The 25,820-nt window shown below is 48.9% G+C and overlaps 1 protein-coding gene across 1 annotated transcript; it reads left to right on the top strand.

Moving 5' to 3' along the window:
- The first annotated feature begins 17,049 nt into the window (after positions 1-17,049).
- LOC119629384 (uncharacterized) lies at positions 17,050-25,505 on the top strand. Its single transcript, XM_062671954.1, has 2 exons — positions 17,050-22,500; positions 25,416-25,505. The coding sequence occupies exons 1-2, from the start codon at positions 17,050-17,052 to the stop codon at positions 25,503-25,505; spliced, it is 5,541 nt and encodes a 1,846-aa protein (XP_062527938.1).
- Positions 25,506-25,820: the final 315 nt, after the last annotated feature.

The raw sequence follows: 25,820 nt of genomic DNA on the forward strand, positions 1-25,820 counted from the left end.
CAAAGTCACATCACACAGTGGTCTCAGCTGAAACACCCATAGCCGGTGAGCACCTGCGTCAACCGGAAGATAAGACGCCCTTGGACGCGGTTCATCGATTCCTTGAGAACCGCGTTATAATCCCTCCTTCGCCAAAACATGAGATCAGTGCCTGGGGGATTCGAACACCGGCACAGTAGCATCCCTCTGGTCAATTTTACCGGGCGTCTTATTTTTTTGTCCACGACAACTGTAGCGAAAAGCATCGCTCTAATCTATACTTCTGTATTAATATAAATCTACAGTGGTTTTACTGATGTTCCGTTATAACTACTGAACCATGCACCCGATTGACTTGAAACTCGGTATCCATGTAGAAAATACATGTACTTAATGAATAGGCTAATATTTATATGAGTGTTGGACTACCTAATAATAATGTTAATTTTAATGTTAATTTTAATTCGTAGTATTATACTGTTTATATTGCATGAGATAAACTTCATTACGATGTGTAAGAACGGAATTAATTTTTCTTGTTTGTTGACGTCATGCAGGCGTATATAATACATAACAGTAACATTGCATAGTATGCAACCAGTACAATGATAATGAGCATTGCAGTCGATGCAGACCTTGACCGTGACTTCACGAAGCGGTGCGCTCCGCAGCCACACCTTGGTATCTTTCACAGAATATATATTAATAGAAGAGTTTTAAATAAGTACGTTTTTTAGTTTTTGATTATTTAAAGTGCAATAACTACTTAAGATAATTATACAATAGATTTGGCTATTTTCCAAATCATGGTTAATTTTAATTTAATTTATTTTAATCAATTTAATCATGGTTAATTCTTTGAGGACTATGTATTTGTGCTTGCTCAAACAAACCATTCAGTCATACATTTCACAACTACTATTCTAATCTTTATTAATTTATTTTCATTTACTATTTGCAAAAGACCGTTTACCGTAATTTACGTTTTGATCACTCCACGCAGATGTTACGTCTACATCAATATTCTATGAATGGAAGTACGCAATCAGTGAGCCTGACCGCAATTTACGTCGCGAAATTATAGTCGCCTGCATAATACCACTCAATGATATATTATCGTTGGTCGTTGTCATATCGTGCACTCTTTGATTACCGGCAATACGGTTGTTTGATGGCCACCGTAATCAGTTGTGTTGTTGTATACATAAAACGAACACATATATTTGAATTACTTGAATTACAATCGATGGTTCTAATAAGACTACCTATTGCTGATCGAAGGAGTACCTCAATGAATGAATAGTGCTATATTTCACTAGGCTTGCAAATCTCCATGAACGTTGTGTATGAACCGTGATACTCAAAATCCTTCACGCTGTTTTAGTGTACATTTAGTTTTAATAAAAATGTATATTCTCAAGCACACATTAGTACGATTACTCAAATGTAGGATCAAATACTTTTTATTTCAAGAAATACGCATTGGATCTCAAATTTTGGGATTTACATCAATAATAAAGAAAATTTAAATTTTATGAGATGACAAACGAGAAACATTATCGGTTGTTAAGTAAATTCATTATTTAATTAGACTAATGATAACTATCTCGAAGGGCTCTCAATAAGCAAAGGTTTAATTAATGCTTGCATATTTTTTACTTATTTTTTACTTGCGTATTTTTTACTTGCCGACAATACTAAACTAACTGTCAATATTTCCAAAAAAATATCGGTTTTAAACTCGTTTATAATTTTTATTCCTTATTACATTTTGACAGTGCATTAATTTAAATCATCCACATAGACATTAATACATTATAATTTCCATAATCTGTAGCCTACAAAATGAGGCTTATCCTGCCGGATACAACGATCGGTAATTACTAATTACACATTACCTTATCTAAAAATATATATAATCCTAAGTATCATGTAGTTACAGAGCTATCTCCGAGTCCATTACGTATGTGGTAGGATGTTGGTTTTTGCAGGGGTTTGCTTGTCTGCTGACCGGTTCGTATCCTGCTCAAGTACCTTCATACAAGTAAGCAGTGGCTGGCACAACATTGTTGGTATGACATGTACCCTCATTAAATACATAGCAGTCGGGCACGTATCGAGATGCAGTACACAGGAATTTTGATTCAAATTTTATGTATTGCGTTTATTATGTAGTGATATTTATAAATGACTCACGATCGAGGCATATAATCTATACTTATATATTAGTATAGATTATATGCCTCGATCGTGATCGTATTTATATATTAATCTACAGTGGTTTTTACGGATGTTCCGTTATAACTACTGAAACATGCATCCGATTGACTTGAAACTTGGTATCCATGTAGAAAATACATATACTTAATGGATAGGCTAATATTTATATGAGAGTTGGACTCTGTACAACAGCTGCGGGGGCGTTAATGATGAGAATCTTTGTGGGGGTGAGAAATAATAATGTTAATTTTAAATGCTCAGCGAAATGGACGGGTACAGCTAGTTGTAGTATAAAGTTTGTAAAATTTATGTTGGTACTAGTAGTAAGGAATAATGCGAGCTGGTGCGGTTAGATCTTGATTATTATTGTACAGAAAAGTTCAGGCACTCTTGTTTGCAGGGAGGGAGCTCAAAGTAAGTACTGAAGCACACTTACTCTAAGGATGGGAAAGGCGTTACTAACGACACTATAATTTTCATGGTAAAGGTTCGGGAGGACTTCACAGTTATTAGAAAATCAAGAAATTCGACATGGGAAATATAATGCAGTTGACACGTTATTCAAAGTACTTTTTTTTTCAAGTTGAACTGGAAAATAACAAATTGATAAAAATATTAACATTATAGTGCGTTGTGGTTTAATCCATAGTATACAACATGACATAACTTCTAACATTTTTATTGTTTTCGTAAGCTGACAATTTTACCATCTTTACAGATAGTTTTCGGGAGGACTTCACAATTATTAGAAAATCAAGAAATTCGACATGGGAAACATAATGCAGTTGACACGTTATTCAAAGTACTTTTTTTTCAAGTTGAACTGGAAAATAAGAAATTGATAAAAATATTAACAGTATAGTGCGTTGTGTTTTAATCCACAGTATACAACATAACATGACATAACTTCTAACATTTTTATTGTTTTCGTAAGCTGACAATTTCACAATCATTCTTGAACACCATCATAATGTGAAACCACATTTCAGCGACTTTGTAGGCAGATGTAGCTTAATTTTATCCTGTGGCAGGCAAAATATCTTTCTGAGTACACACCTGATCTATGCAGCTCCTAACATAGACGTCACTACAAGTTTATGGAAACAAACTGTTGTTTTATGATGGAAACATACTAGAAACAATAATATTATATTAGTGTGTCTTCAATTTAGAAGCCGGTTATTTTTTTTTTATCCTACCTATGCTGATAGCCTTGAGAGGCTATTTCAGCTTACCCTAGCTTGTGTAGGTGAGCTCGCGGGGCTCAAACCGGAGAATTGCTAACACCGCCCTAGCAAGAGCAGTGCTTCGCAGAATCTACCACCGGATCGGAAGCGCGACCCACTGAGAAGATCCGGCGAGAAACTCAGTGGGCTGTGTCTGTGGGTTAATTCGCTCGTCGAGCCCTTCGTCGCAAGCGACGGGTTCGGCGAGGACGGTGACCGGTGCTTGTATTGCCTAAAAGCACCGTTAGTGGATCAGGAGGATCCGTGATGACGTGCTTTGGGCGACGTCGACGGTTTACCAAACGGTCTACAGGATCGGGTATGTAGTTTCCGGCGGCCACGACAAGAGGGTTCTCATGTCGTGCCGCCTTCTCAAAGTGGCGCAGCGATGCCGACTGTAGATACTTACTGACGGGGTCGAGCTCCAGGTCATCGTGGAGGTCCACGTTCCTCTGGAACCATGGTGCTCCGACGGCTATCCTGCAGAATCGGGATTGTATTACCTGAAGGGGTTTCAAGTTGGTGCGGGCCGCGTGAGCGAACACTACGCTTGCATACGTCATGACGGGGCGTATGCAAGTTTTGTAGAGGGTTACCTTGTTACGGAGGGACAGTTTGCTTCGTCTACAAAGCATTGGGTAGAGTCGTCCTAGTATAAACGCGGCGCGATCGCGTACCGTTTTTACGTGGGGACGGAATGTCATCCCTCTGTCGAGGGTGACGCCTAGGTATTTGACCTTCGGGGCCCACGGTATGGGCTGGTCAAAGAGAGTGATGGGGCTAACGGCGGAGGTGTTTACGCGCCTACTGGGGAGTGGGGTGCTCGAAGTGGTATTCGGAGGGCGACCCCTTTTGAATAGCACCGCTGTGCTTTTCGTGGGGTTAATGTCTATTCGCCACTTCCGGAACCACTGTCCCATGGTGGTTACTGCGGTCTGGAGTCGCCGATGAAGCAACGACATCTTCCTACACGAGTAGTAGATAGCCGTGTCATCGGCGAAGAGCGCTAGATGGGTCTCCGGAGACCGGGGTATATCGTTGATATACAAACTAAATAGTAACGGGGAGAGTGCGGAGCCTTGCGGGACTCCGGCAGTCAGATGACGGGGACGAGAACGAGTTCCCTCTACTCGATATCGAAACGAACGGTTCGACAAGAAGTCTCGTATGATGAGCACGAGTCTGTCTGGCACTCCCATGTTGTACAGTTTGTAGATCAAACCGTTGTGCCAGACTTTGTCGAACGCCTTCGCTACATCGAAGAAGAGGGCGCCGGTCGGGATTTGTTTACGCCTATTTAGCCCTGTTAAGATGTGCTCCGTGAGGCGGTGCACTTGTTGTACGCACGAGTGTTTGGCGCGGAATCCAAACTGCTCGTCTATTAGAATTTTATTCGCGGTAACGAAGTCCCAGAGGCGTTTCCTAAGGAGCCGTTCGTAAATTTTGCCTATCGCTGGGAGGAGACTAATCGGTCGGTAACTAGCGGTTTCATTATTCGGTTTGCCCGGCTTGTGTATACCGATAACGTCTGCTTCTTTCCATACCGCCGGAAAGATGCAGTGCGTCATAGCAGCATTTAAGATGGTAGCCAACATTGTTATCAGTTGGACTGGTAAGAGTTTTAACGCGCGGTTGCGGATGCCGTCGGAGCCGGGTGCCTTCTTAGGTTGAAGGTTGTCTATTACTTCTCTAACTTCGTCAGAGGTAATGGGGGGTAACGCGTCCGAGGGTGGCAGGGAAGCTCTGCGCTCGACCTCCCCGTCGACTGCCTCGGTGTGTTCGGGGTCCGCGTATTGAGTGCTGGTGGTGCACTGCTCTTGCAGTGCATCGGCCAGCAACTCTGCCTTGTCATCGTCATCGAAAGCCGGTGGTTGGCCTGAAGGGCGTACGAGAGGAGGCATAGTAGCGGTAGTTTCGGACTTGAGAGTCCTTGCTAGTCGCCAGTATGCTTGATGAGAGGGCGCGAGTCCTTCTAAGTAACTATCCCAATTCTCATTTCGGGCGTCGCTTAGGCGAGATTTTACATCCCGCTGTAGACGACGCATCCGAATCCGGTTTGAGTGCGTGGGAAGTTGATCGTAGGCCCGGATTGCCGCGTTTCTAACTCTTAGGAGGTTCCTAAGTTCGGGGGACAGTCTGATGCGGTGGAAGCTATCCTCCACATCGACTTCTTTTGAGGATCTTATGATCGCGGAAGAGATGTGATCCGTGATGATGTTTATGGATTCGACTGTGTCCTCGGGGGAGGGAGTTGAATCCGGGCCGCAGGGGAGGATTGGTGGAGCGGCATCGGCTAAGCATTTGCCCAGCTTCTTCCAGTCCACCATGGTCCTCGTAGCTGTGACTGGGTTGTGGGGGCGACCGAGCTGCATAACGACAGGTCGGTGGTCTGAGTCAAGCTCTGACATTGCTTCGATGGAACGCAAGCGCAGAGTTACGTTCCTCAGCAGTGCCAGGTCTATAGTGCTCGGACGGAGCGCGATGTTATACGGATAACATGTTGGAGTTGGGGGACCGACTACTTCAAAGGTAAGGTCGTCTATAAACGCGTCGAGACGCCTACCATTTATGTTTGAACTGTGGCAGTTCCACCTAGTGTGGTGGCAATTTAAATCGCCTGCCAGGATGACGGAGTCTCCCATGCCGAACAGTGACTCGATGTCACTGCTCAGAAGGGGCTTGTCCGGGGGGAGATAGACGGATGCGATGACGATCGGCTGGTGTCCCGTCAGCGAGATACGGCACACTGACGCCTCGATATGTGAGAGCGAGGGGGTATCGAGAGGGACAACGTGCAGGGCCCGCCTATAGTAAATGGCAGTCCCGCCTTTGGAGGCGGTGAGTCTGTCATTCCTAACCATGACGTAATTCGCGACTTTCGGGTCACGACGCGAGGGCTTCAGGCAGGTCTCCTGCACTAGCAGAATATCTACAAGATTGTCGCGGAGGAATTCGTAAATTTGATCGCGTTGTCGCGCGAGTCCGTTAGCATTGTAGAATGCTAACGTAAGGGAATATGGTTTCTCTCTAGCGTTTTGCGCCATTGATTACCGGTGATTTTAGAAAGTACGGGCCACGGACTCGTAAACGTCCATGTAATCGAACGCGGCCGCGAGCCGTTGTTCGGGGTTTACCGCCCTTCGCAACGCGTCTGCGAACGATCGCAGACGGTCGAAGTTGACCGTCGTGACGAAGTCGCGCACGAGCGTGAAGTCGTTGACGGCTGAGGGTTGCGGGGGACGGTACGCGGGCGCGGGGGGAGGTGCGAGCAGGGGCTGCGGCGCGGGACGTGTCGCGAGCGGGGGCTGGGGTGCGGTTTGTGTTCCCGACCTCGTATACGGCAGCGGTTTATTCCACGCCGAGACGGTGGGAACCGCAGCCGGTACGAAGGCGGGTTTCGGTGCTGAAGGCACCGAAGTCTTTGGGCCGACGGTACGGGGGGCTGGGTGGGTCGGACGTTTTCGCGGAGCCCTAGGACATCCACGGTAATTCGCGGGGTGCCCTTGCTTTAGGCATAGGACACAGCTTGGAGGTTCGGTCGCGGTTTCCCTAACTCGCGAGCAATCTACCGTGGCGTGATCGCCGAGACACTTCACGCAGCGGGGGCGCGCGTGGCAATTCCGAGCCGAGTGGCCATATAGTTGGCATCTGTGGCACTGTCCGGGAGTGCCACGTCTATGGGGGGCTTCAATGGTAACCCCGGATAGGCCGCATACTGTCGCGAGACATGCGATCTTTTTTTTGGCCTCCGGGGTTGGTTCTAGAGCGACTAAAACCATGTTATATGGTTTTTTGTCGCGGCCGTTGTGCATCCGGTGCACACTTACTATCGGGAGGGACTGAGCGGTCAGATCCTCCCTTACATACTCTATGTCGAGTTCCTTCGGAACTCCGCGTATTACTACGCGGAGCTCGCGGTCCTCCTGAAGAGCATAGGTGTGGAAACCTATGTTCTCCTTTCGGAGGTATGCTGAGAGGGCCCTATGGTCGCCCGGCGTTGCGACCTTTATCTGAATCCCATGCGCGACGTTACGCGCATGGGTATAATTTATTTTGTTTGCCTGAAGGGCCTGGGAGACGCGGTTCCACGCTGACTTCTCCTGGAGAATCAGCGGGGGCGGGGCGACGGTTTTTTGCGCGGATGCGGGCTTGGGACGCGGCGGTGGGGTTGCGCGGCGGCCGGAGTCCGACTCCGGTGTCACGACTACCTGCGGACGGGAGGCAGTCGCTGACTTGGTTTGTTTTGTCGTGGAGCTCCGGGACTCCACGGCGCGAGTACGTTTTTTCCCGCGTTTTACCGTTTGGAACCCATCCGAGGTTCCGGGCTGCGGGCTCGTCGCGGACTCGAAGTCCATCTCCGATCCGGTATCGGAGTCTGAACCTGAGTTGGCGATTGACGACGCGACGGACGAGATCGGTGTAAACGTCGCGGGTGCGTTAGGCGCCTCGCTGGCGCTAGGCGCTTCGTGAGTCGCTACGTGCGTACGTGCGCTCAAATTGGGTTTGGGGGCGGGGCATGACTGCGCGGCTCGAAATGACGCGGCGAGGGACGCGGGCGGGGCGGGACTCGCGCGGGCGGCCCTGTAGGCCGCGAATTCGGCCGTGAGGTTTGATAACACCGGGTACTTTTCGGCAAGTAACCCGAGAAATCCTAAGAGTTCTTCTTCCATCTTACGTTTTTGCCCGGGGGGGGCGTCCCCGGGACTTAAGGCACACTCGCCGAAAGGCGAGTCCCCTGAGTAGGAGTTCACCCCCTGAGCTTTACCAGCTCCAAGGGGGGGGAGTGCCTTTGCCGTGAAAACGGCAGTCGGCTAGGATTGGGGTGGAGTTTGGGAAGGTGGGGCCCCACTGGGTTGTGAGAATGCCACAACAAGCGGTGATCTCAGCGGGGGGTTAGTCTCGAAAGAGACTGTTTTGCACGCCGAATAGATAAATAAATTTAATAATGAAATGAGTGGATAATAAATGAGTTGTCGTTTCGAGTGCAAAACTACGAACACGAAATACGCTTTACCGATTCAAGGTCGCGATGCCAGCGACAGAGCGTCCGGAATGCAAAACAACGTCGACGACAATGTCGTGCAATCCAAACACACGATCGCGACAGCAGCGACAATTTCTCGGGAAAACGCGTCCGGGCTCAACCGTGTTGCGATCGGAACTGCCGAAGCCGGTTAAACAGTTTCATCACACTTTATATAACAGTTGGTGAGACTGTTATAACCATGAACAATTTTAAGTTGACGCGTTTTTCCGAGAAATTGTCGCTGCTGTCGCGATCGTGTGTTTGGATTGCACGACATTGTCGTTGACGTTGTTTTGCATTCCGGACGCTCTGTCGCTGGCATCGCGACCTTGAATCGGTAAAGCGTATTTCGTGTTCGTAGTTTTGCACTCGAAACGACTTCACATTATCACCCACTCATATCATTTATTAAATTTATTTATTTATTCGGCGAGCAAAACAGTCTCTTTCGAGACTAACCCCCCGCTGAGATCACCGCTTGTTGTGGCATTCTCACAACCCAGTGGGGCCCCACCTTCCCAACTCCACCCCAATCCTAGCCGACTGCCGTTTTCACGGCAAAGGCACTCCCCCCCCTTGGAGCTGGTAAAGCTCAGGGGGTGAACTCCTACTCAGGGGACTCGCCTTTCGGCGAGTGTGCCTTAAGTCCCGGGGACGCCCCCCCCGGGCAAAAACGTAAGATGGAAGAAGAACTTTTAGGGTTTCTCGGGTTACTTGCCGAGAAGTACCCGGTGTTATCAAACCTCACGGCCGAATTCGCGGCTTACAGGGCCGCCCGCGCAAGTTCCCCCCCGCCCGCGTCCCTCGCCGCGTCGTTCAAAGCCGCGCAAACATGCCCCGCCCCCAAATCCATTTCGAGCGCACGTATTCACGTAGCGACTCATGAAGCGCCTAGCGCCAACGAGGCGCCTAACGCACCCGCGACGTTTACACCGATCTCGTCCGTCGCGTCGTCAATCGTCAACTCCGGTTCAGACTCCGATACCGGATCGGAGATGGACTTCGAGTCCGCGACGAGCCCGCAGCCTGGAACCTCCGATGGGTTCAAAACAGTCACGCGTGCCAAAAAACGCGCCCGTGCCGTGGAACCGTCCACGGCGCCAAAACAGCCCAAGGCCGCGAACGCGTCGCGTCCTAAAGTCGTGGTCTCACCCGACTCCCCTCGCCGCGCAACTCCGTCGCCTAAACCCGCGCCCGTCAACAAAATCGTCGCGCCCCCGCCCGTAATCCTACGCGAAAAATCCGCGTGGAACCGGGTATCCCAGGCCCTTACGGCCAACAAAATTAATTACTCCCAAGCGCGTAATCTCGCGCACGGGATACAAATTAAAGTCGCAACGCCGGGCGACCATAGGGCCCTCACTTCTTACCTCCGAAAGGAGAGCATAGGCTACCACACCTATGCACTCCAGGAGGACCGCGAGCTCCGCGTAGTAATACGCGGAGTACCTAAAGAGCTCGACGTCGAGCTAATCAAAGAAGATTTAATTAGGCAAACGTACCCGATTATAAGTGTGCACCGTATGCACAGCGGGCGCGATAAATTCGCATACAACATGGTTCTCGTCGCGCTGGAACCAACCGCCGAAGGCAAACGAATTGCCTCAAGCCTCCGCACCGTTTGCGGCTTATCCGGGGTCACCGTCGAGGCCCCACATAAAAAAGGCACTCCCGGGCAGTGCCACCGCTGTCAGTTATACGGCCACTCCGCGCGCAACTGCCACGCGCGCCCGCGGTGCGTAAAGTGCCTCGGCGACCACGCGACAGCCGACTGTTCGCGGGTCAAAGAGACAGCGACTGAACCACCGAGCTGTGTGCTCTGCCAGAAGCAGGGCCACACAGCCAACTACCGCGGATGCCCCAAGGCCCCGCGGAAGCGTCTGGCCAACGCGCCTCCAAAAACCGTCGGCCCTAAGACTTCGGCGCCCCGCGCGCCGAAACCTGCCTTCGTGCCGGCACCGGTGCCCACCGTCTCCGCGTGGGCAAAACCGCTGCCGCTCACGTTGGCAGGAAAGCCACCGGCACCCCAGCCCCTGCTCGCGCCGCGCCCCGCCCCCGCGCCCGGTCCCGCGCCTCGCCCCGGCCCCGCGCGGCCTGTCGTTAACGAATTCTCAATCGTGCGCGATTATATCGCCGCGATAAATATCGACCGCATGCGTGCGTTCGCCTACGCCATGCGCAGAGCGGTCACGGCCGAAGACCGCCTAAACGCGACGTTCGAGTACATCGACGTCATCGAGTCCGTCCAGCGCACGCTGGTTTGATTACCGGTAATCAATGGCGTGCAACGGTAGGGAAAAACCGCGTTCCATAAAGTTAGCATTTTATAATGCTAACGGACTCGCGCGTCAGCGCGATCAAGTATATGAGTTTCTCCGCGAAAATCTCATCGACATCCTTCTGGTGCAGGAGACCTTCCTAAAGCCCTCGCGTCGCGACCCCAAAGTCGCGAATTACGTCATGGTTAGGATTGACAGACTCTCCGCCCGCAAGGGCGGGACTGTCATTTACTATAGGAGGGCCCTGCACTGCGTCCCTCTCGATACTCCCTCGCTCTTACATATCGAGGCGTCAGTGTGCCGCATCGCGCTGACGGGACACCAGCCGATCGTCATCGCATCCGTTTATCTCCCCCCTGACAAACCCCTCCTGAGCAGTGACCTCGAGACACTGTTCGGTATGGGGGACGCGGTCATCCTGGCAGGCGATTTAAATTGCCACCACACTAGGTGGAACTGCCATCGCACGAATGTGAACGGTAGGCGTCTCGACGCGTTCATAGACGACCTCACATTCGAAATATTCAACCCCCCGACCCCCACGTACTATCCGTACAACGCCGCGCGTCGTCCGAGCACAATAGATCTGGCACTGCTGAGGAACGTAATTCTGCGCTTACGCTCCATCGAGGCAATGTCAGAACTCGACTCAGACCACCGACCTGTCGTCATGCAGCTCGGTCGCCCACTCAACCGCGAACCAGATACGAGGACCATGGTGGATTGGAAGAAGCTGGGCACGTGCTTAGCTGACACCGCTCCACCAATCCTCCCTTGCGGCCCGGATTCAACTCCATCCCCCGAGGATACCGTCGAATCCATAAACATCTTCACTGATCACGTCTCGACGGCGATCATAAGATCTTCGAAACAAGTCGATGTGGAGGACTGCTTCCACCGCATCAGACTTTCCCCCGATCTTAGGGACCTCGTTAGAATCAGAAACGCGGCAATCCGGGCCTACGATCGATATCCCACGGATTCAAACCGGACTCGGATGCGTCGCTTACAGCGGGAGGTCAAATCCCGCTTAAGCGACGCCCGAAACGAAAACTGGGATAGTTATTTAGAAGAACTCGCGCCCACTCACCAAGCATACTGGCAACTAGCTAGGACCCTCAAGTCCGAAACTATAGCCACTATGCCGCCTCTCGTACGCCCCTCAGGCCAATCACCGGCTTACGATGACGATGACAAGGCAGAGTTGCTGGCCGATGCACTGCAAGAGCAGTGCACCACCAGCACTCAACACGCGGACCCCGAACACACCGAGTTCGTCGACAGGGAGGTCGAGCGCAGAGCTTCCCTGCCGCCCTCGGACGCGTTACCCCCCATTACCACTTCCGAGGTCAAGGAGGCGATCGATAGCCTACAACCACGGAAAGCTCCCGGCTCCGACGGCATCCGCAACCGCGCGCTTAAACTGTTACCAGCCCAACTGATAACGATGTTGGCCACCATATTAAATGCTGCTATGACGAACTGCATCTTTCCCGCGGCGTGGAAAGAAGCGGACGTTATCGGCATACACAAGCCGGGCAAACCGAAGAACGAAACCGCGAGTTACCGCCCCATCAGTCTCCTCCCGGCGATAGGCAAACTTTACGAACGGCTCCTTCGTAAACGCCTCTGGGACTTCGTATCCGCGAATAAAATTCTTATAGACGAGCAGTTTGGATTCCGCGCCAGACACTCGTGCGTCCATCAAGTGCACCGCCTCACGGAGCACATCTTACTAGGGCTGAACAGGCGGAAACCCATTCCGACAGGAGCCCTCTTCTTCGATATAGCGAAGGCGTTCGATAAAGTCTGGCACAACGGTTTGATATACAAACTGTATAACATGGGAGTGCCAGACAGGCTCGTGCTCATCATACGAGACTACTTGTCGAACCGTTCGTTCCGATATCGAGTCGAGGGAACGCGTTCCCGGCCCCGTCACGTCACAGCCGGAGTCCCGCAAGGCTCCGCCCTCTCCCCGTTACTATTCAGTTTGTATATCAACGATATACCCCGGTCTCCGGAGACCCATCTGGCGCTCTTCGCCGATGACACCGCCATCTACTACTCGTGTAGGAAGAAGGCGTTGCTTCATCGACGACTTCAGACCGCAGCTACCACCATGGGACAGTGGTTCCGGAAGTGGCGCATCGACATTAACCCCACGAAAAGCACAGCGGTGCTCTTCAAAAGGGGTCGCCCTCCGAACACCACGCTGAGCATCCCTCTCCCGACTAGGCGCGTCAATAACCCCGCCCCCGCCGTTCGCCCAATCACGATGTTCGACCAGCCCATACCGTGGGCCCCGAAGGTCAAATATTTAGGCGTCACCCTCGACAGTAGGATGACATTCCGCCCCCACATCAAGACGGTACGCGACCGTGCCGCCTTCATTCTAGGACGTCTCTACCCGATGATATGTAGGCGAAGTAAAATGTCCCTTAGAAATAAGGTGACACTCTACAAAACTTGCATACGCCCCGTCATGACCTATGCAAGTGTAGTGTTCGCTCACGCGGCCCGCATACACTTAAAATCCTTTCAAATTATTCAATCCCGTTTTTGCAGGATAGCCGTCGGAGCCCCGTGGTTCGTCAGGAACGTCGACCTCCATGACGACCTGGACTTAGAGTCCATCAGTAAGTATCTTCAGTCGGCGTCCATGCGCCACTTCGATAAAGCGGCACGACACGAGAACCCTCTCATCGTGGCCGCCGGTAACTACATTCCCGATCCTGCGGACAGAATGGAAAGCAGTCGACGTCGCCCTAAACACGTCATCTCGGATCCTCCTGATCCACTAACGGTGCTTTTAGGTACTTCAAGCACCGGTCACCGTTCTCGTCGAACCCGTCGCTTGCGACGAAGGGCTCGACGAGTAAATTAACTCTCAGACACAGCCCACTGAGTTTCTCGCCGGATCTTCTCAGTGGGTCGCGTTTCCGATCCGGTGGTAGATTCTGCGAAGCACGACTCTTGCTAGGGTTCGTGTTAGCAACATCGTCAGGTTTGAGCCCCGTGAGCTCACCTACTAAAGTTAAGGCTACGCTGAAATAGCCGCTAGGGCTATCAGCTTAGGTAGGAAAAAAAAAAAAAAAAAAAAAAAGCGTACGAAGAAATGCCGCTGTAAAATATTTTATTTTATATATAAAATGTAAAAGAAATTATGAGCTTTTCACTGAAATAACAGAATTGCGAGTTTTAGACAAGTTCTAACAGAGCACAGCGTCAAGTTATATTTATGTTTTTTTTTTATTCTATTGAAGATTAACTTTCAGAATTTTAATACATGTAGTTAACGCAAATAACTCTATTACAAGCCCAAATTGGAACCTTAATTTGACTAATATATGATTTATTTTTCAGTATACGGCAGACATAACGGTCCTCATTAATGAGTTGATTAATGTAACCACAAGATACAATACAAGAAATCGTCACATTAATCAAGTATTTTCCTTTAAATAAAAATACACTAACGTATACATATTTACATATAACATAGAAAACTATTTAAACGCGTATCAATAAATTGCAACCATAAAAACAAAGATTTTTGCAATTACAATGACATAAAATGTTCTTACCTTATTTCTATACGAGTAGAAAAATTCAAAGGAATATCAGCACGCACAGGAGAGGGTCCCACAATTGCTTTACATGAACAGTGAAGGAGAAATATCACCTTCTAAATGTGTGCACACGGCACGGCTGTACACAGAACCCTTGTCTACAAGGGTTCTACCTTATCTATCCTACACATTGTCTTTAAAGACACCACAAGACCACAATTACTCAAAGTACATTATATAAATAAGTGCATTAGGAATTTCCTTAAAATCTAAAAGGTTTTCTACAACATTTACCTACCGGGTGTCTTTAAAATTTAATTGATTAATTCAATCCATATACATATAATGGTTATATTACATTTCCATTAAAATGTACAATAGTTATATTACCATTTAAAATCGTTTCAAGCTTAAGAACTTCACCCATGTAAATATGAATGTTTAAATCATGAATCGTTATATTAATAGTAGTAGTAGTAGTTATCGTCAAATTATTAGTTTGATTCAAAAGGATATACTATATTTTCAGTCGGTTGTCAGGAATAAGGATGTCGTTTGCCAGAACCAGAGTGACATAACTGGGTAATGAACGAATGTTATTTTACCGTATTCCGCCCATTAAATGAGTGGACACATACAGTAGCGCCTCGGGATACGACATCGAACAGTAACAAAATACACGGTCATTACATACAGAAATGTAACGCTCTAATGAGAAAGCAAAGCGACAGATGTCTACGACCCGTACATCACGACTCTTAAATGTGCTAAATTCGTTGGAGCAAGACAAACTCGACGTGACGAACCACTATTAAGTTGTTTGAACTTCGAGCCAAATGACATACCTACTAGCCAAGAGTCCGAACAAACAAACAGAGTCATCTTGTAACTGGAACGATCGAATAGAACCTCACATGCACCTCACATGTGGACGCGCACAATGAGAATTCTCAAACCGAAACGAACAACTTCTTTGAATATACGTGACTGAATTTTCATTGCATCATCAATAAAATATTGAACAATGTATACGCGGTTGTGGTCAACGTTGTTTGTATATTTGAAGGAGAAGTCTAAAAATAAAATATATTTAAGTATTTCATTTCTTCGCCGTGTCCTGCATTGCTTTGTTTATTTAGTTATTTTATCTGACGGTTGGTTCATTTTAATTATTTACAAAAGTCATACAATATGGATTTAGCTTATGATTTTGTCCTGAATTACAACAGAAAAAGGTGACCTTACTACTGGAAAGAGATTGTATAATTATATCGTTGCAGAAAGAAATTAGAAAGAGTAGTGGAGGTACCGTCTAATGCGAATTCACAACATACCCTAAAATCAGCCCAAGTGAAATAAGTATAAGGGTAGAGATAAGTAGTTATATATCAGGCCCTTGTCAGCGCCGGCGTGCCAGCCATTCTAGAACCGAATGCTTTGGTGCGAGGCGATGGTAAGAGACCAGACGGTATGTCGATTATTCCCTGGAAGATGGTCGGTCGCTCGTTTGGGATGCGACTTCTGTAGATACCATGGCACCGACACATCTTCTTGGGACTAATTCTAACGCTGGCAGCGCTGCTTCAACGGCTGAAGGCTTCAAATGGCGTAAACATGAAAATCTCTCTAAAGATTTCTGTTGGCGACAGCGGCGTCGCCCCATAATTATAGAATAAGTTGAAGAATATAATAGAATATAGAATAGAATAATAGATTTATATAGATACGTACATAGACATAGAGTTATAACAAATAGATAAATAACAAATAGATAAATTATATAGAGTGCATATAGATAGATAAGGATATTGATAACGTGCACATAGATTTTATTAAGAATAGAACGTAAGTTGCTTTGAAATAAATAGTATACACTTTTGCTTTATTATTCCCGATAGTTTTAAGATTAGCATATTAACTTAAATGAACACGCGCCCGGCCCGCGTCCCGAAACGATGTAACAAACAGCATTTATCTGTGTTCAGGACCGGGTATTTTGTTTATACGGGCGCGTCATATAGATTAAGCATAGAATAAGTTATATGTATCGATAGGGATTACAACATAGAATAGTTAAGTATAAGGCATTAGTATATACATTTATTAAATAAATAGATATAACGAATAAACCGAGCCGATCATAGTGAAAATGATCTCGACGAGAGCCGTATTTTACACGAGATCTCTGTAGGGTAACATTCCGAGGTAGTTAAGCGACCCTGCGACGTTGTCAGGTACCTGCCGACTTGCCGACCGACTACCTGCCGACCTACCGACCGACCCTCGACCGACTACCTGCCAACCGCCAGCCGCCGACCCTCCGAACGAAGATCACCAAAAAACGCACGAGTAAAGACATCTGCGCCTCGAAGAATTTATTGAAACATTGAAGATTTTATTGAAGACTTGAAGACTGTTGAAAAGATCGTCGGTTATTGAACATAGAAGAAATTCGGTTGTATTGACAGATCGGTCGGCTCGGTTTACGTTTATTAGCAAAGTTTGAGTTTTAATTTCGAGTGAGCTTGTACGATATCGTACGCCTTAGGACCCTACATCGACTGCTTCAGATCGACACGAATAATCGCCACGAGACGGGCATCCGGCGTCTTATAGGATTTCAAGAAATCTTATAAGATTCATAAACCCGTCCAACCTGGGTTGGCGTCACCCGCCTTATCGACACGGGTGACGTGCTGCGTACCCAACAGCTGGTCCTTCGAGCCGGATACAGCGATTATTCAACGATGCCGATCACCAGGAGCAACAAGGGATCATCGAGGGAACAGCCACTCGAACCTGCGGTTCAAGAATCCAGTCCGGAGGCAACAGAAGCGACGTCGTACGAAACATACGAGAGCTCCGCGACCGGTACGACCCAGAACACAAAACTTGAAGAGACAACGACGCGGACACGTGGTGAAAATAGACCCGCGTCGAAGAAATCGCTACGACGTAAGGAACTGGCAGCGAGAGCGGAGCTGGCGGAAAAAGAATTGATAGAAGCACAAGCAGCCACCATAGCCGCCAGACTCCGTCTGCAATTGATTCAGGCCGAAAACGAAGACGACGATGATTCCATTATAGAAGAGCCAAAGGACCGGGAGGACCAGGTCAGGGCCTGGGTCCAGACGTCGGCGGGCAGTATGGACAAGGAGCCCGCAGGCGAGCACATTGAGAACCACCCCGTCAGCAAGGCCAACATGGAAGATTGCAGCAACAGGGACCTGGCTAAGGCGATAGTGGAAGCGGTGAGGAGCGCAACGACCAAAGAGCTGCCACCGCAACCCGACTACATGCACCAGTTGCCGACGTTCGAAGGCGACTGCAGGGAGTGGGTGGCCTTCAAGGCTGTCTACGAGGATACCGCTCCACTCTTCTCAAGCGCTCAAAACATGGCGCGGCTGAGAAGAGCGCTGAAAGGACAAGCCAGGGAAGGAGTTCGCAGCCAGCTGTACTCCGAGAGCACACCGGAGGAAGTAATGGAATCACTGCGGCGGTGCTATGGAAGGGCGGACGCTTTAGTCTTGGCGGAGCTAGACCGCATACGAAGACTTCCGACTATAAGCGACTCCGCCTACGACATTTGCTCACTGGCGAGCAATGTTAACAATACCGTCGCAGCGATCAGGGGGCTGCGGAAACCCCAATATTTGATGTCGCCCGAACTGCTGAAGAGCATCGTCGACAAGATGCCGACCATCCTGAGGTTCCGGTGGTACGACCACATTATCGATAAAACTGAAGGAGACCCGGACCTCAACACGATGTGCGGCTTCCTGAACAAGATGGCGGACCGGTGCGGGCCACACGCCGTGGCCGAGGCGGCAACAAAAAGACAACCATCGAGGCGACAGGCGACGCACGCCACAACCGTATGTACCGAGCGCGAGACTTCGGACAGAGCAATGAGGGACAAGCCGGCGTGCCCGCAATGCAAGGATGGACACCCGCTGTACGATTGTCCGAGGTACAAGGGCGCTACAGTGCAGGAACGATGGAGAATGGCAAAGGAGTCGCGCCTATGTTACAAGTGCCTCGACGGTAAGCACCGAAAGCAATCGTGTCAACGACCGCCATGCCGCACGTGCAAGCGCTGGCATCACCACTCGCTACACAACGAGAAGCCGGAGACAGAGCCAGCAGAGAACAGGGAAATCGCGAACAACGTGCGACTTCCCATCAACTGCACACGGATCAGCAGGGCGTACTTGAAGATGGTGCCCGTTGAAGTGTACGGGCCGTCGGGATCGACGACGGTGCTGGCCCTGCTGGACGAAGGCTCCACGGTAACTCTCCTGGACTCGAGCGTGGCGAAGCAGATCGGCCTGAAGGGACCCAAGGAGTCGCTCCGCCTCGAGACCGTGGGCGGGAAGACCCTAACGAAGATGGACTCGATGAAGCTTAACATCCGAGTTCGAGGGCTTCACCAGCGGCAGAAGAGGACGATCTTCGGAGCGCGCACAATAGACGACATGAGCCTTGCACCTCAGCGACTGAAAAGGGAAACCATCGAAGGCTACGCGCACCTGAGGAGCCTGGCGGACCAGTTATGTTACGATGTACGATCCCCCAAGCTATTGATCGGGCAGGACAACTGGGGACTCATCGCCGCCAGAAGGACGCGCAGGGGCAGGAGGAACCAGCCGGTAGCCTCATTCACCCAATTGGGATGGGTGCTACACGGCCTCGACAACAGCAATGCAAAAGAGGTCAACTTCCTCACCTGCGCCCATGTATCGATGCGCGAAGAGGCCTTGGACAGACTGGTGAAGGAGCACTTCGCGATAGAGTCGCTGGGAGTCGCACCCAAGCGTCCGAGCACGGATATGGAGGCGAAGGCGCTTGACACCTTGGAGAAGACGAGTCGGAGACGCGACGACGGCCGCTTCGAAGTGGGATTATTATGGAGGGACGAAGAAGCCACGCTTCCTAACAACTACAGGTCCGCGCTGACGAGGCTCAGAGGCGTTGAAAAGAAGCTACACAGAGACCCTGACTTGCAAGTGGAATATAGCAAGCAGATGACTAACCTCATCGAGAATGGATACGCTGAGGAAGTCCCACACGATGGAGCAGGATCAAAACGGAAGTGGTACCTGCCTCACTTCGCGGTCACACACCCGACGAAGGCCAAGAAACGCCTCGTGTTCGACGCCGCCGCGAAATTCGATGGAACGAGTCTCAATGATCTTCTATTGCCGGGACCGGACCTACTACAATCCCTGTTCGGAGTGTTGTTGCGGTTCCGGCAAAGACCCGTCGCAGTTGTCGCGGACATCAAGGAGATGTTCCTGCAGATCAGAATCAGGGACGAGGACCGCGACAGCCTGAGATTCCTATGGAGGAAAGATCGACGCGAAGCGACTCCGAAAGAGTATAGAATGACGTCAGTCATATTCGGAGCAGCCTGTTCACCGAGCGCGGCGTTGTTCGTGAAAAATAAGAATGCTGACGAGTACAGACATCAATATCCAGAAGCCGCGCGGGCAATAGAAAGAAACCACTACATGGACGACTACCTGCAGAGCTTCGAGACGGAAGAAGAGGCTATAACCATAGCCAGCGAAGTGGATGTCGTCCACCGTGGAGCGAAATTCGAGCTCAGAGGCTGGGCATCGAATAGGCGCGGCGTCTTGGCGAGCCTCGCAGGTGGTGCGACCCCAGGAGACATAGAGCTGGGGTCAAAGGAAGAAAAGACCCTGGGCCTGCGGTGGTTCTACGAGTCGGACGAGATGGGATTCCGGACACATCCTCGAGACCCAAAGGATGTAGAAGCACGAACCCCGACCAAACGAGAAGTGACTAGCGCGGTAATGTCAACCTTCGACCCTATGGGGCTGGCATCACCCGTGCTAATAGAAGGGAAAGCGCTCATTCAGAGCATTTGGCGGAGCGGGATCGACTGGGACGACGTCATCCTGGAAAAGGACGAGGTGGCGTGGAAACGCTATATGGAGAACCTTCGCATGTTGCAAGGCCTCCGAATAGCAAGATGCTTCTCGTACTGTAACACTGAGGGGGAGCTGCACACGTTCACCGACGCCAGCGAGAAGGCCTACGCGTGTGCAGTCTATTGGCGTCAGAGGACAGACGAGAGCACCTACCGCGTCACGCTTCTAGCAGGGAAAGCCAGGGTGACCCCACTGAGACCAGTCTCTATCCCAAGGCTGGAGCTGCAAGCTGCACTGCTGGGGACAAGGATGGCGCAGGCGATAGCGAACGAATTGGACATCGCGGTCGGCAGAAGGACGTACTGGACTGACTCCAGTACAGTTCTGACATGGATAAAGACCGACCCACGCACGTTCAAACCTTTCGTTGCGCACCGACTCGCCGAGATAGAAGAGTCAACGAAGCCCCAAGAATGGCGATGGGTGCCTGGCTCGCAAAACCCAGCAGACGACGCAACTAGAGAGGCGCCGGCGGATTTCGACCACACGCATCGGTGGTTTAATGGACCCGAGTTCCTGACGTGGGATGAATCGCGCTGGCCCAAGCCGCGAACATTCAAGCAAGAACCGTCTGGAGAAGAGAAAGAGGCCTACCTGGTCGCTACGGCGAGGACCGCTGAAGCTCAACCCACGCCCGATCCGCACAGATTCTCGAGCTGGATCAGGTTATTGAGAGCAACAGCCAGGGTCCTCCAATTTATCGAGCTGTGTCGACCCCGGAAGGAGAGCGCCTGCGTGTCCAGACAATTGGAGCAGCAAGATCCCACGTGGAGGACGACGCGAGCGAAGCAGCCCCGATCAACATGGAAGATAAGGACTCCAGAAGCACCTACAGAAGCGTGGCTGCCGCTCGATCCGCCCCACTTGAAGAAGGCGGAGAAGATCCTACTGAGAAGCAGCCAAGGAGAGAGCTTCGGTGAAAAAGATCCCGAACGTCACCCCAAGTTGCGACGGCTCGACGTCGTAATGGAAGATGGCCTGTTGCGCCTGCGCGGACGTATCGACGCAGCGCAATACATAGATGCAGGCTGCAAGCGACCGATCGTGCTGGACGGAAAGCACGTGATAGCGAGATTATTGATCAAACACTATCACGAGGCGTTCCAGCACGGTAACCACGCAACGGTGATGAACGAGGTGCGGCAGCGCTACTGGATCCTAGGTCTAAGATCGATCATTCGAGCGACGGCCGTCCGATGCCAGTGGTGCAAGGTCTATCGGAGTACACCACGCCTACCGCCCACCGGAAACCTGCCGATAGAGCGGCTACGACATGGAGAGCCGCCGTTCACCTGTGCTGCCGTCGATTACTTCGGGCCGATGACGGTGACTGTAGGACGACGTCACGAGAAGAGGTGGGGCGTGCTGTTCACATGCCTCACCACGAGAGCAGTTCACATGGAGCTAGCAGCGTCACTGACGGCAGACTCAATGCTGTTAGCGCTGCGCAGGATGGCCGCCCGGCGAGGAACGCCCAAAGTCATTTACAGCGACAATGGGACTAACTTCGTCGGCGCTAACAAGGAGCTCAAGCAGGCGATCGAGAACGCGAGGGAAACAGACGTCGTGTCACGGGCCGCTCAGATGAACATAAAATGGAAGTTCATCCCGCCAGGAGCGCCGAATATGGGAGGCGCGTGGGAACGCTTGGTGCGGTCCGTGAAGACCGCGCTGGCGGTCACACTGAAGGAAAGACACCCGAGGGAAGAAGTTCTGCACACTCTTCTGTTGGAGGCAGAGCACGTCATCAACTCGCGACCGCTCGTCGCTAGGGAAGAGAGTTGGGAGTTAGAAGCACTCACGCCGAACCACTTTCTCATAGGGAGGTCCTGCGGAGCTCCGAGCATCGGCGACTACAGAGACGAAGACCTGACCGGCAAAAGGACATGGAGAGTGGCGCAGCGTATGGCAGACCACTTCTGGAGTAGGTGGGTCAAGGAATACCTGCCCACGCTGCTGCCCAGGAAGATCGACGGGAGAGCAGCTGGCGAGGACTTGCAGTGTGGGGATACCGTCCTCATAGTGGACTCCACGCTGCCACGCAACACATGGCCGCGCGGGCAAGTTGTCCACACCTACCCAGGTCCCGACAACCGTGTACGAACCGTCGACGTCAGAACGAGCGGCGGTTTGCTTAAGAGACCTGCCTCCAAGATGATCCTACTGGTGCCTGCAACGAGCGACGAGCCCACGCCCATAGAGTCGCCACGACAAGGAGTCGGTGCTACGCACGAGGGGGAGGATGTTGGCGACAGCGGCGTCGCCCCATAATTATAGAATAAGTTGAAGAATATAATAGAATATAGAATAGAATAATAGATTTATATAGATACGTACATAGACATAGAGTTATAACAAATAGATAAATAACAAATAGATAAATTATATAGAGTGCATATAGATAGATAAGGATATTGATAACGTGCACATAGATTTTATTAAGAATAGAACGTAAGTTGCTTTGAAATAAATAGTATACACTTTTGCTTTATTATTCCCGATAGTTTTAAGATTAGCATATTAACTTGAATGAACACGCGCCCGGCCCGCGTCCCGAAACGATGTAACAAACAGCATTTATCTGTGTTCAGGACCGGGTATTTTGTTTATACGGGCGCGTCATATAGATTAAGCATAGAATAAGTTATATGTATCGATAGGGATTACAACATAGAATAGTTAAGTATAAGGCATTAGTATATACATTTATTAAATAAATAGATATAACGAATAAACCGAGCCGATCATAGTGAAAATGATCTCGACGAGAGCCGTATTTTACACGAGATCTCTGTAGGGTAACATTCCGAGGTAGTTAAGCGACCCTGCGACGTTGTCAGGTACCTGCCGACTTGCCGACCGACTACCTGCCGACCTACCGACCGACCCTCGACCGACTACCTGCCAACCGCCAGCCGCCGACCCTCCGAACGAAGATCACCAAAAAACGCACGAGTAAAGACATCTGCGCCTCGAAGAATTTATTGAAACATTGAAGATTTTATTGAAGACTTGAAGACTGTTGAAAAGATCGTCGGTTATTGAACATAGAAGAAATTCGGTTGTATTGACAGATCGGTCGGCTCGGTTTACGTTTATTAGCAAAGTTTGAGTTTTAATTTCGAGTGAGCTTGTACGATATCGTACGCCTTAGGACCCTACATCGACTGCTTCAGATCGACACGAATAATCGCCACGAGACGGGCATCCGGCGTCTTATAGGATTTCAAGAAATCTTATAAGATTCATAAACCCGTCCAACCTGGGTTGGCGTCACCCGCCTTATCGACACGGGTGACGTGCTGCGTACCCAACAATTTCATTTTTGTTCCGTTTGGGGTAGAAACTTTGGGCCCCTAGGGCCCATCTGCTAAAAGCTTTTTTAAGGACCTTAAAAAAAACTATTTGAGGCCTTGGGAGACCAGAAGGCCGGTACGTATTTTGCACAAAGAATTAGCATTGCTATCCAGCGTGGAAATGCTGCCAGGCTTCTGGCGGTGAGCTAACGAAGATTTTCTATTTATAAGTATCTTTACCTAAATTATTATTATTTTTATTCATTTATTAGTTGTAGGTCCTTTATTTAAATATTTTTTTTCGGAGAATTATATCTGTTAGAACAACCGGCTAAGCTGTATTGTAAACAATTTGAATAGGTATCCACATTTGTTTTCAATGGCTATTAAAAAAATGTATATTCTAGATACTAATATATTAAGATAAATTATAAAGGCGAGAGTAGCAGAAAGTCGAATAGGTCAAATTACTATACTCTACTATACTAGAAATACTCACATTTTCTGAAAACACTCATTCCGAAGCCTACAGCTAAGGATTGTTTCCATTTTTTTTAAAACAAAAAGTTTGATCTCCTTGTATCAAAATAAAGCTTTCAGCTATTGTTTTCACGAAGCATCGAAAATGAACTTGAATATAAATTTACTATCTGATTGAATATTTATTTATGTCAATGTCCGATGCTATAGAATTTCGTAAGCGTCTCTGTATGCTTAGAGAAACTGAACGAAAACCGACTCGAAACTATATTTAACTTGTAAGGTATTCAGGCGAGCTCACGGGAAAACTTATCTTTGGCGGTTTCAGAGGTTATCGCAAGCATAGCCTAAATGCCGCTGTGGGAATACGTAATTTATTTGCAGCAACAATAGGGCATATACGTGTTTGTTTACAAGATAATACCAGGTCTCAAAATAATGATTAAGTATATTAATGGGATTAGCAGGAATGGTTGTAGTTGATCTGTGGAGCAGTCCTGCGGTTCATAGTGTCCTTTCTTACAAAATAGTCCATGGAGGCGTTGGAGTCCGACACGATCCGATCTGATTCCCTATCGACGGGGTGACCAAAACTGGATTCGACACATTAAATAAAAAGAAGAGTTGAAGAAAATACATCATAAAATATCTTCACGGTAGGCAGCGGCTTCGCTCTGCCCCTGGCATTGCTGAAGTCCATGGCGACGGTAACCGCTCACCATCAGATGGGCCGTATACTCGTCTGCCTGCAAAGTTATTAAAAAAGGCTTAAATGTAAGCGTGTGCGTCTATTTTGTTAGTGGCAGACATAGTATGTATCTTAAATACAACTCTATTAATACCACAAAAATGCCAACACATAGTTACCTATGCGCAAATCTCGAATCAACGACTTCTGTGTGTGTAGCATCGCTATGCCAAAATGTGTCATCATAAATTGAAATATAAGAAACAAAATACGAGAAATGTTTAAATAATTACACATATTCTTACTCATGATGTGTCCGAGCGAACGAGAAGTTCAATAATCCGTCAGTAGGTCAGTAGTGAGCTGGCGACGGGGCCCAGGAAACGACAATTTTGGACTTTCCTCTCGTAAAAAGTACGAGTGATTCATAATCTGAAATCAAAAATACCTACATAATTAGGAATTAGTGTGGTATCGCATGTATCGTATAAGGTATCGTGTAAATTTTTTTTAATTTTTTTTAGTGCCGTATAGGCAGACGTGCATACGGCCCACCTGATGGTGAGTGGTTACCGTCGCTCATGGACGTCAGCAATGCCAGGGGCACAGTCAAGCCGCTGCCTAACTTTTAATCGACATACTTAATTTTAGTTTTAGTGTGTTTGCTGTAAACGGATGAAGATTTGTATATTCAGGTAGTCTTCCACGTGAATGGTACTGTTAAAACATTGAAATATCAATTTGTATTGAAATACCAGCTCTACTGCACAAGCGAGGTTTCTTGATCTTTCTAGATTATTCGTGAATTATTTTTTTCTTGTTATAAAAAAATATATTTGTTTGTTCGCATGTTTTCCAATTCGTATTCTGTGCATTCGTGTATCTTTTGTTATTAGAATGGATAACTAAACGAGCTTACGCCATCTCAATTTCATTATATGTATATCCCATCCCTAACTTATCCCATCCATCAAACTGATACACTTAAATACTTCGCAGCATAAATAAACGGGTCACTGTTGCCTATCCGAGCGGACTCACAGTAAACATCATCAGTAAATTGTAAACAAGTCCTATTTGATTGAATTGAAAGTTCAGGT

This window comes from Bombyx mori, chromosome 13, assembly GCF_030269925.1.
Source record: "Bombyx mori chromosome 13, ASM3026992v2".
Classification (NCBI taxonomy): Eukaryota; Metazoa; Arthropoda; class Insecta; order Lepidoptera; family Bombycidae; genus Bombyx; species Bombyx mori.

Bases quoted from the DNA above. Each gene is read 5' to 3' on its own strand.
- LOC119629384 (XM_062671954.1), top strand. From the start codon at position 17,050: ATGCCGATCACCAGGAGCAACAAGGGATCATCGAGGGAACAGCCACTC. The intron at 22,501-25,415 runs GTTGGCGACAGC...TTGTATATTCAG, and splicing joins CTACGCACGAGGGGGAGGAT to GTAGTCTTCCACGTGAATGG.